General features: G+C 33.4%; 2 protein-coding genes across 2 annotated transcripts; both read left to right on the top strand.

Moving 5' to 3' along the window:
• The first annotated feature begins 6,580 nt into the window (after positions 1–6,580).
• LOC140892740 (uncharacterized) lies at positions 6,581–9,660 on the top strand. The gene is made up of 7 exons (XM_073301711.1): positions 6,581–6,681; positions 6,830–6,917; positions 7,003–7,127; positions 7,959–8,055; positions 8,672–8,781; positions 8,931–9,005; positions 9,458–9,660. Exons 2-7 carry the CDS (start codon positions 6,848–6,850, stop codon positions 9,506–9,508), a joined length of 528 nt encoding a protein of 175 aa, XP_073157812.1. The 5' UTR covers positions 6,581–6,681; positions 6,830–6,847; the 3' UTR covers positions 9,509–9,660.
• A 4,126-nt stretch (positions 9,661–13,786) lies between these two features.
• LOC140892315 (probable 3-hydroxyisobutyrate dehydrogenase-like 1, mitochondrial) lies at positions 13,787–14,935 on the top strand. The gene has a single exon (XM_073301163.1). It carries the CDS (start codon positions 13,788–13,790, stop codon positions 14,817–14,819), a length of 1,032 nt encoding a protein of 343 aa, XP_073157264.1. The 5' UTR covers position 13,787; the 3' UTR covers positions 14,820–14,935.
• The last annotated feature ends 1,810 nt before the right edge of the window (positions 14,936–16,745 follow it).

Below are 16,745 nucleotides of genomic sequence, written 5' to 3'. Positions count from 1 at the left end.
TCCGACCCGAGCCACTCATGACCGACCCGAGCCCATGGTCAAATCCATCAACCCTAGCTCATTCTCATACCATGTGTTTTTGATCTTGACTTGTGCTCTGGTTTGTTTAATTAATAACCCTTAATCATGTTTAACATATTATTATCATAAAATGAAATCTGGGTTACTACAAAGCCCAATCTCCATTTTACATGTAATTTTGAGAACAAAGAACACAAACACACAAAAGAGAAGAAAATTTCATATCAGCAACAAAATGTTGACTACTATCTCCACTTCTTGAAATTCTCCTGCCATCTCAGATAATTCGGAAATCAATCTCTCTCTGCTCTTGTCTGCCTCAACGATCCCAAATTCGACTGTAAGTAGAATTACTCTCCCAAAGTAACGGAGCCACAACGAGCGTCCGAGAAAGGAACGGGCTCAGGTCCAAATTTCTTTGAGATGTTAGTATCCATGGCCACGGCCTCAAATCAGGGTGGCGGAGTGGCGGGTAGGGTTGGGAAGACATTGGGGATCGATCGAAGAGAGAGAGATGGCGGCGGAACCACGGGTAAGGTTGGGAAGATATTGGGGATCGATCGGAGAGAGAGAGAGAGAGGATATTTCTTGAGTGTATGTATGAAACAAGCGCATCATTTTTTAATTTTTAGAATAATTTTTTATTAAAAAAAATTCAAAGACAAGAATTTATATCCCTAAACAAACGCATATAGACAACAGCTGACAAAAATTGTTGTTGTAGCTCAAAAAAACCCGCTCATAGACAACAGTTTTAAACGCTCAAATACAACAGTTTTAACTAAAACTGTTGTTAAATGAGAAAACACAACGGTTTTATGAAAAACCGTTGTCTTTTGAGTGTTGTTGTTTTGAGTTTTTTTTGTATTGTAAATGTGTATTCTGGTCGTATTTTTCAAAAAAATAATGCATTTATTTTGTCATCAAATTGCGAGCCGCGCACAACATTAAGTTTGCGAACATCAAAAATCGAAACGATCATAAAATTTAACATTTCGAACTACTTTACTCTTCCCACAAATGGTCAGTTAAAACATCAATCCCGAAGTGCATAGTGAGCTGACCTATCGTTGATTTGACGATGGCGTGCAAGAAACTCTTCAAATCGGACGTGTTCATCATGCGCCAATTCAACATCTGGGGTGAGTGTGTTCCTGAAAATTTGCGATTGGTGTCTCCTCACCTCGCTCATCTTCAATAATCATATTATGCATTAGAATGCATGTTGTCATGATATCATGTAACACATGTTTGCTCCAGGTTCGTGCAGGGCCAGTGATTATCGCCCACTTTGATTGCAATACACACCAAATGTTTTTTCCACATGATATATATCCTTTCTACAACTTTGAATGTTATGTCAGAGTCTAGCTATATAATATTTAGGAAAAATAAGTTTTTTGGTCTATTAACTTGTCCATGTTTTGGTTTTGGTCCATTAACTTTTTCAATATGGGTTTTTGGTACACTAACTTTGCATTTTTAGTGTTTTTTGGTCCAACTGCATACGTGTCAGCTTCTGATTGATCCAAAATGATGACGTGAACCAATAAGAAACTGATGTGTATGTAGTTGGACCAAAAAACACTGAAAATGCAAAGTTAGTATACCAAAACCCATATCAAAAAAGTGTTGGAAACGGCGATCAGATCAATCAGAATTGATACCCGGTGCAGCGGAAGTTTAAAATTTTTATATGGAACGATTCCATAATGGGTATCAAAACTTTACGATTAAATTGTGTGTGTAAAAATTAAATAACAATTATAAATTTTTACCTCCAATCTCGAATCGATATTATGGACACCAACAGATTGCTCTGCTCTTGTTGTATCTCCCAGGAACTGATGGACGAACTGTTCTTCAATCAGGTCCACGAACAGAGATTTAATCCCTCTGATAGATTGCACTAGAAAATCTATCAGAAGTTTCTACAAAGAGAATTAACGAATTTGATCCGTTAAACCAGACTGAAAATTCAAAATTCACAGGCTGGATTTTCCCGACAGAGAGAGGGAGGGGGCGGCCACTTATTAAAACGCAGCTAGGGTTTTCAAAATATTTTGTGACCTCTGTTATGTAATTTCTGTACTGCAATAACTTATTTATAATGTGGGCTGCTAACAGCTTAGGGCCCATTAGTCATAAGTTCAAGCCTGACAAGCAAAGCCAGCATGTTCAGAAATTAATATAAAATTCATCGTGACTCATATTGATAAACCAATTTCACCAATGTTCACAGAAACCATTTCTGCATCTTTTAGAGTCAAGATAAATTTTCTGAATCCGAATTCAGTGATTTCCAAAAATGCCCATCCGTATGTCATTTTAGGAAATCTTACTCCTCTACTCTTAAATAAGAAGTCCAAATTCTTTGTTCATTAAATTTAACTCTTTAAATTTAACTATCTCAACGAGGATTAAAAATCCATTACTCTGTGTGACCCTCAATGGTTCAAGGATACAGCTAGCCGTGGGCTCACAACTCCTTGTGACTCGGAACAACAATTTCCGACTTGCCCATCGAATCATGGTAAGAGCGCCTAGCAACATCGCCCCATGATTCCCTAGGTATCACTGATAGTGCCTGCAAGAACCAATAGATTTTGGTTAGCGTACATTACGGTCCCTTCATCCATATATCCCGATCGAATCAACAACCATTGGTATATCGAGAGTCGCTCGAGATTCGATAACTATGCAATGCATCTTGAAGATCAAATAGTGACATCGCATGTGCTGCTAAGAAACCATTTCTTAAAACACATCATGTACTCTGGCCAAAGATTCGTCACACTAATATCTCCTCAGATTGCATAGGATATCCACACTCGCAAGTATGTGGTGAATCCTTGACAACAAAGCATCGACTCCTATATGTGTCGTAACTGTACCCAATCCCGACACCTGATGACCCCAATAGAGTCGGTAAACGAGTCAAAGTACAGTACTAGCATATAGAGTCTCAATGATGTTTCAAGTAGTAAGGACTAATTGTGTACAACCAAAATCGCGGACTTTATCCACTCGATAAGTGATAACCACTTGGAAAGTCCGGATAGGGTAGTTCGATCATTCATCGTATGAATATCCATTTGCATGCTTTGAACATCTCTATGTTCCTTACCAATAAAACGTGGTACTCGGCATGGCAAATGCTAGTCTCAATCTCGAGCGATCCTTATCCTTATTTACGGACGGCTCAATCGGCTAGGAACGATTTAGAATATACAGTGACTATAAGATGTGTTTCATGATAGACATCCCCATGTACTACCACATCTTACATACACTATAATATATTCAAGGTCTTTATCAAAACAACAATAGTATATCACAATATAAAAATATGAAGAAAGATAAAGTCATTGTCATTAATAAAAGTGTAAATTATATTAAACAAAAGATTGTTTATACAAAGAGTCATCAAAGCCCTTAGCCACAAGTTGGCTCACCGGGCACCCACTCTTTCAAAAAGTTATTGGACCAAAACCCAAAATGATAAAATTAAGTTACTGAACCAAAAAACTTATTTTCCCTAATATTTATTGTAATATTGTTTTAAGTCATGAATGCTTGGTACGATACCAACTATTGTTATATAGTTGTATATTATCCACAATATCTTTTTAAATATTGTACGATTCCAATTGCTGTGATACATTCGTATATCATCCACAATATCTGGCTAAGTGTTTGGACCTAAAACACGTGTGCAATTTCTATAAAAACACAAGGGCTAATACACCTATTTAATTTTCATAGGGATTTAATTTCATAGGGGTAAAACTTGTATTTTCGATATTTCAAAAAGGATTTGGATGGAAAAAACTCTAAATTAATATAGTACAAATACCATATCACCCAATAAGGAGTTTACAAGTCCCCAAAGGAGTGTTCAAGTTGGTGGAGTAGGTAAACTCTTGGCCAGAGGTTAGAAGTTCGATTTTCCCTGCCAACACTTTTTTGGACTATTCTGTCACACAGGGCTTTCCCAGTGTGGCTTACCTGATTAGCGTAGTTTGCAGGCTATTGGCATATTGCGTTAGTTTGGGGGTTTATCCATAGCGCACCGAAAAGCAGCGGCTGCGGGTTCTCACGTCACCAAAAAAAAAAAAAAAAAGGAGTTTACAAGGGATTTGGAATTTTTCTTTTCTGATTTATAATCTGCGAGGTTTAATATATAAATTTCAAATTAGATTCGTGATTTCGAAAATTCGACGAATATCTCTACTTCTCAATAAAATCTAATTGATTTTTATTCCAAGCACACACTCAATTACTAGAAAAAAAAAAAAAAAAACCTACGCATGTATGAGTAATTCAGAGCATCAATAATTTTCAAAAATAAAAATAATATATAGCTTCAACTAGTCATGGTTATATTGAAATGAACTCAATACGAGTATCATTTTACTTAAATAGAAAAACTATTATGAGACGATTTAACAGTTCAATTTTGTGATACAAATATCTTATTTGATTAAACCTATAAAAAAAATTTATATTATTTTTCATCATAAATATAAAATCGAATCAACGGTCTTATAGGAAACTTACTCTTATTTAAATATGCGTGAGCTTAATTTAAATTTATTTGGGCAAGATATAACGTGATTGAGATTAAAGTCGGATAGTACCTAAATTAGCATATTATGATATATTATGATATTATGTTTTAACATTATTGAAGATGTTGCATGAGGTCATAACTACTCCGGTTCTTGTGTATATTTCAAACATGCAATATGCAAATGCGATTGTTAAATTAAGCCTTCAATTTTGAGTTAGTTTTAATAGTTTTGTTGAAAAACTAATTCGTATCTCATCATTATGTTGGAAATTTCATAAAGCATGTGATTGAAATCATGTATCACAACGTACAAGACATGAATATAAGTCGAGTTTAAAAAATTCTATAAGTACTGTAACAATATATTTGATTCCATAGATTGATCCAGCATGATATTTTTTAGATTTTTTAAGGCAACATATAATCAATCATCTTATCTTTATTTAAAATAAGAAATTAGATAAATCTAGAATTATATATATATATATATATATATATATATAACACATAAACATATAACTTAATTATTGGATTCTTGATAGAAAGTAGGCCAGATGATGCTTGGAATTATTTTTTTTCAAATTTAGTCATTGGAACCCACCAAGTTTTAACAACATTTTCTTCTCACTACCCATATTTCTAAAACGCACTAGCTTGGAAAATTTTTTTTCCCTGATGATGCTTTTTTGTAATTTAATATTTTTTAATCAAGAAAATTTGTGGGCTTAGTTATTTTTCTATATTTATTCTTAAATATTAAATTTATTACTACGCCTGCTCTAATATATCATCAATGTGCTCGACATGCTTTGATTAGCCTAGTTAGTTGTGTTAATTGAAAATACACTTAACCTAAATGATAATTAACTGGTGTATGCCTAAATGTTTTTATGAGTCCTTTAGGTTAGTTCCTAATATTTTTACTCATAGGCTAATTGAGTGATTGCATTAAGAATTAAGGCTACGTTCGGCATATTTATTAGACGGCATATATATGCATGTTTGTTTAAATGTAAAATGTTAGTTGGTGTTTAGGATCATATTTTTTCACTAGCTCTATTTTATGTTGTCTTTGTAATTTCTCAAATTTATCAAAAATCATTATATTTGAATTTTTAAGATTGCTTCTGAATAGAATATAGTAGTGTTTGAGAGAGTTTTTAAAAAATATTTTTCAATTTTTTTTTCACAAAATTTATACATTCTCTCAAACACTACCTTAATACAGTGATACATATTGTTATCATAAAAGAAAATTATATTCATGCCTCCTTTAGCGACTATAATCGATGGCCTAATGCTAAACCGTAAGTGTGGTTAGGCATTTTACATAAATAGGGTATTTTTTTATATAATGGGGCTCGCTACATAGAGTTACTATTATCTCTAGGTAAACCAGACATTGTCAAATCCGGCCAATGCAATAATTTTATTTAATTTTTTAATTTTTGTATTATACGATCCAACATACGGTCCAAACCATCCCTGAAGTCTGAACTATAACTATCGAAGTACACGTCACTTTGTCTAAACAAACTAAGTTGTCCTTTTTCTTTTTTCTATGCAGCGATGATGACCAAGCAATCTCAATCTTTTCTCTCTTTTTTTTTTATATATATAATATAATATTTCAATTTATTTTTTTAATGACTTATTTGATAGATTTTAAATTCACATGATATCTTGCAAACCACATTAATAAATCGTCATATAAATCACATTGAATAAATATTATGCAACAAATTTATTCTAAAGATGTGTGTAGAAAGAATCCATATATACTTTTCCCATCCCATGCATGTCTGCTCAGTATTTTGGAATATATATATTTACAATATAAATATTTATATATATAAAATTTTAAAATGAAAAATGGGATGTTTTGAGTTATTAATATTTTGTTCCTGGAACATAGTGAAGGTGACGTGATCGTCGATTCTATTATAAATAGTATAGATAATCACGCCATTTTATATCATCACATGTATTTTTAGTTTTCAAGCAAACATCATCACATAATTGAAATCTTTATCCCTGTTAATTTCATTTTTATTCCGGTCCCTAATTCAGATCAACCGGGAACATCTGTAGGTCCCCTTTTCGTCTCTTTTCCGATTTTGATTTTCTGAAAGGACGTGATTTCCTTTTCGTTTCTCTTTTTTTTTTTTTTGCGAAAGATCTGATTTTTAGATGTGGGTTATCTGTGAATTTGATTGTTTCCGCTTTGTTTTGCAGATTGATTCTTAAATAGAAATGGGTAATGCTTCATCAATGCTGACACAATACGATATTGAAGAAGTTCAAGAACACTGTAATAATCTCTGTAAGTTGGGCGTACTTGCAGTTTGTAAATAATCTCTGTAGTTTTTTGTTCTCTAATTTCTTTCTGAATTTATGATAATTTTTAGTTACTCAGCAAGAAATAGTGTCTCTGTATGAGAGATTTTGCCAACTGGATAGGAATGCGAAAGGGTTCATATCAGCAGATGAGTTTTTGTCAGTACCAGAATTTGCAATGAATCCAATTTCTCAGGTAGAATCAAATAAAAATTGTAAACTTTTTTGTGTAATTTCATATGAAATAGATTGTAAAGTTGACGTGTAGTTTTTTACTGGTACTTCCATCGAATAGAATCTAGGCGTGTGTTAAACTTTTTCCATCTATATCTCACTTGATTAGATTGATAGTATCGGGAAGTTCTATGCTACCCCAACGGTCATTGCCCTAGGGTGGCGCGTGGGCCCATTGATTTTAACCAATCATATTCTGTCACGTCACCCCAAGGCATTGCCCTTTGGAGTAGCATAGAACTTCCTGATAGTATACATGTCTTTGGTAGGATAATGTTTTCATTAATGGATGAGATAAAATTGATAATATGGGTGAGTAATATAACAGAGACAATAATAGATTTTTTGTATGTTTTTTATTTTGTAAGATTATTATGTTTACTATTATATAATGTCTTAAATGTCCTTGTTAATTGCAAACAACCGTGAAAAATGGACCATATTTGTAAAATTCCACCCCATATCAAGTCAATCACATGGACTAAGAGTGATGTCTCATTCAACCCATATGCAATGACATCACCGGTCATGAGATAAAATAAGTTAACCATAAAGCTATAAACATGATATGAGTAAAAAATTGTGGTTCATTCCATTTTCATCTATTGTACCAAACGGTACCAAATTTAATCTTTATATATTCATGTGAAGTATGTATATAAAGTGGAAAAGGTCATATATCAAAATCTTGTTCTACTGTGTATTTAATAATTGAAAAGTTCGTATATCAAAATCTTGGTATTAAATCTCTAAATTTTGCTTGCTTCCTTTTTTGTTTGTGGTTTCTTTGTAGAGATTGCTAACAATGGTGGATGGGTTGAATTTCAAGGACTTTGTTGCAGTTTTGTCTGCTTTCAGTGCAAAAGCATCTGCATCTCAGAAGATTGGGAGTAGGTCTCAAACCTGCTATTGAATTTTCCATGGTTTAAATGATTAATGCACGTTTTTTTTAATGGCCGGATTAAGGCATGTATAGTTTTTTTATGATAAGATATTGAATTTAACACTAATATTCATGGATAGGGGTACATGAGATGAGATTTATTGTTGTGTTGGGGGTCATCAAATAGCTTTTCATTAATTTTGCTGAAAGATTGCGATTTGGAAACTAGTAAGCTAAGTCCAATTTTGGGGAGCCTGTCTCGTATGATGGGATTTTGTAGATTTCTGTTGTTTCAAAAGGCGACCTACATAAACTTGTATACTTGTAATGCAATAACTGTTGACTGAAAAAATTTAAGCAAAGCAGATGAATAATGTTACTGTGTTTTTACAAGTAGATTATGATTTGTGATCTTTCTGTCTCATTACAAGTAGATTAATTATGATCTTGCTGATATGTCCGAGTTTGATAATTAAATTGTTTGTCAGCGCAGGTAGTGCTCTTGTTGATGTGTTTCTTCTAGTCTATATTCATATTTATTAGTTTCTTGATCCATACTCGGTTTTATGTCTGGGAAAATACATCTTCCATCGGCCTCTGAACATTTTCTCTTACCTGTCCAGTTATCTTCAAAGTATACGACAGGGATGGCAAAGGAAAGGTGACTTTCAATGACATAATTGAAGTGCTCAAGGATTTGACCGGCCCATTTATGTCGGATAAGCAACGAGAGGTACTAAACAACTGGATCCCAAGTCTTTGAATCGCGAATTCTTGAATTTTCTTTCCTTTTCCAATGTTTTTACCAAGTTTTCTTTTATGTTTTCGTAATCAATCTGGCACTGTGTTAAACTTGTTTATTTGTTATTGTGGAGTTTTCAGGAAGTTTTATGTCAGCTTCTGCAAGAAGCTGGTTACACAAGGGAATCCTCTCTTTTGTTGGATGATTTCATTAAGGTTCATCATTTTTTCTTTTTTCTAGCCGTCTTATCTTATCTCACGATCTTGTGCACTGCCAGAATTTTTGTACATTCGGAGTAAAGCTCTCTCTCTCAAATTCCAGAACTTTGTAACGGAGCAGAATTATGCTTTCTACAACTTATAAATACTTAATGAACTTGTGGAATTATTAAGTATGGAGGGGGAACTGGGAAGGTGGTGATTGCTCCCCTCTGCAGCGTCACTGCTTCCGCAGCTAATTAAGTATGGAACCCGTAACAGTAGATAAGACTAAATCCCTCATGCATGTTCTCTGTGAATGAATGAAACGAAATGAACGATACATCGCGGAACAGACTGCCAGGAAAAACGTGTTTGGAATACACAGTGACTTGATTCATCATATAATGTTTCCAATGAATGCAACAGTTTTTTTGAATCTGTCTCATGTCTATATGCTTGTGATTCAGATATTGGACCATGAAGGTCTGAAAATGGAGGTGGAAGTCCCAGTTGATTAACGAAGCGCGAGCTTTGATTAGGAAATAACAAAGACAGAAGATTCGGTTATATACTTGAATTGTAGTGTAGCATCGTCCATTTCCTCGTAATTATGGGAGAATGAGGAATGTATATTGTAATAAACTTATACTATGGCCTATGGGATTTTAAAAAAATTATAATTATATATGACTTTAATCAAATTTTGGTATATGGTATGCCTTATAGGAGAAAAAATTTAAGAAGTTTCTTTTTTATCGCATCAAATTTTCTACTAAATCTAGGAAGTGTGATCCATCTTTAAAAAAAAAAAAAAAAAAAAAAGAGATATTATCTTCAGGTAGTGTTTGCAATTTTTAAAAAAATGAAAAGATATTATATTGTTTTCCAGTGCAACCCTTGGATTAACTAAGCGCGAGTGAAATTATCTTGGGTCCATTGATCCAAAAGCTATTAATTCCGGTTATATTTTCGGCGGTTTTAAGCGGTTGCGGTCGGTTCGCGGTTTTTTTAATGATAGGTAAAATGAAAAAAAAAATAAAGCTATTCAAATTATTAGAATAATGAATGAAAACTATAATAAACAAAATAAAACTAAATAAAATAACAATCAAGCAACAAAATAAAGTTAATCAATTATAATATTTTTAGGCAAGTTGAAGATTAATATTTGTATAGAGAAGTAGTAAATATATTATGAAGAGGGAAAGAGGGAAAAATTTTTTGAAGAAGAGTTGGGAGAGAAGAGAGTGGAGGCGACATATGATCGAATCTATTGTGTATAATGTATATACAATGTTCTATAAATATAACCCTAGTTAAATACCACTATACACGGCGGTGCGGTGCGAGGCGGTTTGGGCCAAAAATTATAACCGAACCATGTCGGCGGGACGGTTTTTATTTTTTTTAAAACCGCGGTTATTTCAAAAAATGAAATACGACGGTGCGGGACGGTGCGGGGTGGTCCGTTCGGGCGGTTTTTTAAAAAATGTGATCACCCCTAATATTCGGTGGAGCTAATATCTTTAATATTCCACATCTTGGTTCATTGTTTTACAGTTGACACGTGTCCTAAAATTTTATTTGCTCACGTGAGAGCTAAGTAGATGCCATCCTCAGTTTTCAAAACTCACTTCAGAATTTTTATGGTGGAACAACTGAGATTTTTATTTTATTTTTTTTTACAAAAGAACAACTGAGATGCAGAGATTTAAAAAAAAAAAAAAATTCCTGACGAAACCCACATAATTGAGATTTTTCAGTACCGTCAAAAAAAATTTTCAGATTTTTCAGCCTTATCAATAGGGTCTAAGCCAAGGAATCCTTGACTAACAAATAACTGTATTTAAATGCATATTTTTATTATTTAGTTAATTATGAAAACTCAAATATAAACGTGATTATATAATCAAATATACAATTGATATTTTATAAATGATAAAATTTATTTTGGTAAACAAACTATTGATAAAATGTCAAATTGATACATGAACTATTGAAAATAGTTTAATCGATACATGATCAAGTTATAAAGTCAGTTTTACCATTTAGTTAAATTATCTTTAAGTCCAATATTTTTGTTAAATTCAAATTGATCCACATTTTATTTGTCAAAATTATTTTATTGATTAAAATTGTAAACATAAATTTATATTTATTAAAATTTATATTATAATAAAGAGAACATACTCACTGTAAAACATTATGAATATTAATTAATATAAATATACACAAACATATATGTATATAACAAATGATAAACTATATATTAAAAAATAGTAATAAATATATAATAAAATGATGTTTTCTCTTTGTATGTTATAATATTATCATTTATATATATTAATAAAATTATAATTCATCACTAAATCAGAATATATAGAGAAAAAATATAATTTATATTGAAGTATTTAATTAAAAATACAATTTAAAAAATTATGTAATTTGTCAGAATTGTCTAAACCAAGTACAAAAATTTTCGACAACCATAATCGCGAAATCAAAACAATAAGCAAGATTCATATTATGTTGTTTGTGTTAATGTTACTCCGATGTTTATATGCTATTGATTTTTTTTTTCAATGATATATATATGTGCCTTTTTATTTAAGATATACAAATTTCACATTTAATATTTTTTAGGATGCATAATATACAACTTTATTTTAATAGTATAATTTACAATTTTAATCAATAAAATAATTTTTTAAAAAAAGTTGCCTTCCTCGCCCGCCGCCCCCCTACAATCAAGATTTTGGGATAAAAAGCACACTTCACTAGATGCCTTGATTATGTAACCCGTTTGCTAAATTTAGTACCTTAGTTTCTGTTACAATATAACGGGACAAATCTTGCAGCAGAAAACACCAACTATACTAATAAAACTTCATTTCTTATTCCACATTAACTGTATCATATGTCAACTTAATTCTCACCAGTACAAATTAAAATTCGTCCGGTGAATTTTCAAGTACCAAAAGGAAATGTCTGGAGAAGAACAAGATGTTCTAGATGCTGGTGCATCGGGATTCTTGGCTTCGAATCATGTCACATCGCCGCAGAATCGGTTCCAGAGGAGCAAAGTGGCTGCAGAGATCAAACGATTCGAGGGAAGATTGAGAGTTCTTGAAGAAGAGGCGCAAGTTTTGCGGGGTGTTTTCTTGGAAGGTTTAGAAGGAAGAGCCAAGATTATGGCAGAGATATATGAAAAGTTCGAGAATATACAACATTGCCTCATGCTAAAACAACTACAAACGGAAGAAAGATGGAGTGGTACTAATGGAGATCAGATCGTTTCACGTCTCAAGGTACACTATCCATGACATAGTTTTACATTTCTTTCTTGGCGATTTTGGTTAGGTCGATCGTCAAATTTTTAGTCTTGGACATAGAATCAATGGTTTTGTTTGCATAGTCACATAATCATCAGTACCATATCAAAAATAGTGTAAAAAATTATTAAAATTGTAAAAAAAGTTAAAGATAGCAGATTAAAATTGAATTTGAAACGATGAAAATTGCAAAAGGCAACGGAAATCTAAAACATGGAAGTGCATACAGGGTCGGAGAGCTGGTCTGCTGCAAGTTCTGCGCCAAGAACCGAATCCATCACTTGTCAACAGAGGTTTAAAAGCTAAGGCTTTGGCATAGAAAAATCCTTGAGCTGAGAAAGCTTAAACTAATACACTTGGTTTAGCCTTATTAAGTTTGTGTACTTTCAATATGCACATCCAAATGCATATTATACCTATTGATTGAATGGAAGCTCTTAATTAAATTTCATAGGTTTAATATTTTAACCAAAACTATCGGATGTACAAGCTTAGTGGTAAATTTTGACGGGAAAATTGTATTTTTACTCTATTATTATGATTGATCCTTTCCCATTTTTTGTGATTTAGTCATCAAACATCGGGTTTAATCATATATCTTTCGTTTTTTTTAATTAAGTCATTTTCATCAGGGGAACTGACATGATCAATATTGCAAACGTAAGCATAGTAGTCTTGATGTTGGAAAGAAAAACTAGAATTATAGAAAGTAAATTTTTTTAAAAAAAAAAGATAATTGTCCGGCTAAAACTTAAATTTGATAATATAAAAAATTAAAATCAAAAAAAAATATGCAAACCAAAAATATAAATTTTAAATTAGTTTGTCGCATAGTTTATGAGGTGCTTGGAATAGTTATTAATAGTAAAATTGATTTGGCATAAAATGTAGATGAGATATTAATATATGTAAAGATAATATTTTTAGTCCTCACGTTACATTTAATGACCAAATTTTAATTTGATTATATGATATAAATATTGTTTACCTCATAAAATTAGTAAATTTTTTTCTAGACATGAATCATCTAAAAATTTAACATTAATGTTATTTTTAGAGTCTTAAAAATAAACTTTTTTTTGAATAAAATATTTTTTCATTAAATATGACAAACATCCATATTTTAAACATCTTACAAAAACGATGATATAATGTCTACGGAAAATTCTATGCTAGCAAACGGGCAGTGCTGTTTGCCAAAATAAACGGTATCAGATGATGTTCAACAAGATTAGCACTTCTTGGAAAAAAAGTGAATTCTATTTCTATCTATTTTATTATACTATTCTTGTGCTAAATATTTTTGTCTCTTAATTAATATTAAGATATTATTTTAACATTAAGTGGATTTTGATATCAATATGAAGCCATGTAGGTTTGCATAATTGGCTACTTTATTTATTTATTTATTTATTATTATTTATAAGTAAAATAAAATGGAATAATAGTACAGCCACGAGAAAACATGCGATTGTCTCCGCATCGCTCACTCCTCCGCTTCACCACACTCGCCTACTCCAATTCTCTCGTTCTCCGCCGCTCCATGGCCGCCGCCGCCGCCACCTCTGAGCCTGTTAGCCCAGCAAACACCAAAGTGGGCTGGATCGGCACCGGCGTGATGGGCCAATCCATGTGCTCGCATCTCCTTAAGGCCGGCTACACAGTCACCGTCTTCACCCGTACCAAGTCCAAAGCAGAATCCCTCCTCTCCATTGGGGCCCACTGGGCCGACTCACCCTATTCCTTGGCTTCCATATCCGACGTCGTATTCTCCATCGTAGGCTACCCATCTGACGTCCGCCACGTCATCCTCCACCCTACATCCGGTGCCCTCGCCGGCCTACGATCCGGCGGAGTTCTCATCGACATGACCACATCCGACCCCTCCCTCGCCGTTGAAATCCACACCGCTGCCACTGCCGCGTCCTGTTCCTCGATCGACGCACCCGTGTCCGGCGGAGACCGCGGCGCCCGCCTCGGTTCACTCTCCATTTTTGCCGGTGGAGACGAGGCCGTAACCACCCGCGTCACACCACTGTTAAACCATTTAGGTAGAGTGTACTATATGGGCGGACCCGGAAAGGGGCAGTTTTGCAAATTAGCCAACCAAGTAACCATAGCCTCCACCATGGTGGGTCTGTGTGAGGGTTTGATTTATGCATCAAAAGCTGGTTTGGATTTGAACAATTACTTGAGTGCCATCTCCACCGGGGCCGCGGGTTCGAAATCTTTGGATTTGTATGGGAACAGGATACTTAACAGGGATTTCGAAGCTGGGTTTTATGTGAATCATTTTGTGAAAGATTTGGGTATATGCTTGAGGGAATGCCAGAATATGGGGTTGGCTTTGCCTGGATTAGCATTAGCTCAACAGCTGTATTTATCACTAAAGGCTCATGGAGAAGGCGATTTAGGAACACAGGCTCTTGTTTTGGCACTAGAGAGGCTCAATAATATCTCACTCCAAAGCGGGAGTTCTAATTTAAAAGACAAGTAAATTGGTAAAAATGTTTTAACTTATGCGACTCTCGACTTATATTTGAATCCCATGATCCGAATATTGTATTGAAATCCATAGTTACTTGCAAAATGAAATCTTGATAGTTAAATGGATTGTGCATTCATTTGATGCTTTGTATTATATGATGCAGCTTGTAATATCTATTTTGAAATTCACTTATTCTCAAGTTGATGTCTTTCTGCATGTAGTAATGCTGTACACACAATTATAATCTTATATGGTGTTTTGCTTTGAGTTCTCTTTTTCAGTTTTCAATGCTTTAGCTTTGTTGAATTGTTTCATCTCCTCTTCTTTATAATGATTAAAAGTGTTTTAAGTAACCTGTGAAGTTTTTTAGTGTAATAATATATAATCTTGTAGATTTATCTATAACATATTTGAATTACATGTTGCGCATTGTGATTGTTTAAACGTGTGGGGAGATCGTTTAGGAACTATGAGTTTGCAATGAAATGATTAATGGTTGGGGGGGGGAAAAGCAGTTGAGTGTCTTATCCCAGAAAAGGTTACTTAAGCTCGATCATGTGTCTGTAATGTTGTTGTAGTTGGATATGATTATTAATGTGTATTGCCCTGTGACGGATTATGCTGTGAATGTGGATTTAACATCTTTGGCAAACTGGTGCTATCATGATCCATTAAAGTATGAACGCGTAAACTAACGTTGTAGTGGTTCCAACTTTGCTGCTTATTGCTTGCTGGTCATTGTTCAAGACTTTTGGGAGCATGTTAAAAATACGATTAGATTCTTGGACCTAACTGGAGAGAAATTTGTCGATCATTGCTATGAACTAATCATTCATTGCCTTGCGTAAGCTTCAAGTTTGGAAACTAATTGCTTCTCGCTTCTCGGTAAGTACTAAGTAAAATTTGATGATCGTGTTGCAGAGTGCGTGCTATATTGCCGGTTGTAGGCAATTCAAACCAGCATGTTTTATGTTGTTTCGGGTTAGAACTTCATATGTTGTCCATGTATCTTGCTTGTCGGTGCATACCACTTCCAGATAATGAAATGATAGTGTAACGAAATGTATCCATACCACTTCCAGATAATGAAATGATAGCGTAACGAAATGTATCCTTTTTCGTGGTCAAGTATGAGTTTGCTATTCGGTCTGAAGGGAAGATGTTCGATTTGGGCAAGGAATGTGCGGGGTCCTTATTCGGATAGGCATTCATAAGCCTCTTTCAAACTTTCCCCTACTAAAAAACTACTATAGACTGTAGGTTGACTGGTTGAGTTTCTTTCTGGCCAATCTTTTGGATAAATCTTCATTTAACACATCTCATGGCAGTACATGATGTTTTTCCCAATATGGGATTTATGGGATTCAATCTTGAACAAGATTAAATTCATTTTGTGCTATAATTTCCCAAAACTTGCTTGTACCTGTTGCGCGATCCAAATCTTTCAAGTTGCTAACGAAGTCCAATGTGGTGTCAATCACTGGTATCTCGCGATCCGATTTTGTATGTTGAAGTGGCTATAGGACTCTCGAAATGCCTCTAGGTGGAGAGCAAAGTCAGGATCACCCTTGAAATACTCCAAAATTGTAGAATGTGTTGATTTAGATATTTGAGCTATGATAACTGATAGTGTCAACAATTTTCACTTGATTTCTTGTACATAATTTCGCAGTAAAGCTCTACTTAAAAATTCATTGATAATAATGTTAAATATAATTATCGAAAAATTGATTTCAATTACGCTGGTGTTTGACATATACACACTTCAGACGACTCAAAATTGATCGGAGTCCAACTTTGTCTTTTTTTTTTAAAAAATATAATAATAATAATAATAATAATAATAATAATAATAATAATAATAATAATAATAATAATAATAATAATAATAATAATAATAAATAAATAAATTCCCTTGTATATAGAGATATTTTT

The sequence above is a fragment of the Henckelia pumila genome, chromosome 3, assembly GCF_033568475.1.
Source record: "Henckelia pumila isolate YLH828 chromosome 3, ASM3356847v2, whole genome shotgun sequence".
Classification (NCBI taxonomy): domain Eukaryota; kingdom Viridiplantae; phylum Streptophyta; class Magnoliopsida; order Lamiales; family Gesneriaceae; genus Henckelia; species Henckelia pumila.
The sequence above is the reverse complement of the archived record's forward strand: the minus strand, read 5'-3'. Positions and strand labels throughout refer to the sequence as shown.

Bases quoted from the DNA above. Each gene is read 5' to 3' on its own strand.
- LOC140892740 (XM_073301711.1), top strand. From the start codon at position 6,848: ATGGGTAATGCTTCATCAATGCTGACACAATACGATATTGAAGAAGTT. The intron at 6,918-7,002 runs GTAAGTTGGGCG...GATAATTTTTAG, and splicing joins AGAACACTGTAATAATCTCT to TTACTCAGCAAGAAATAGTG. The intron at 7,128-7,958 runs GTAGAATCAAAT...GTTTCTTTGTAG, and splicing joins CAATGAATCCAATTTCTCAG to AGATTGCTAACAATGGTGGA.
- LOC140892315 (XM_073301163.1), top strand. From the start codon at position 13,788: ATGCGATTGTCTCCGCATCGCTCACTCCTCCGCTTCACCACACTCGCC.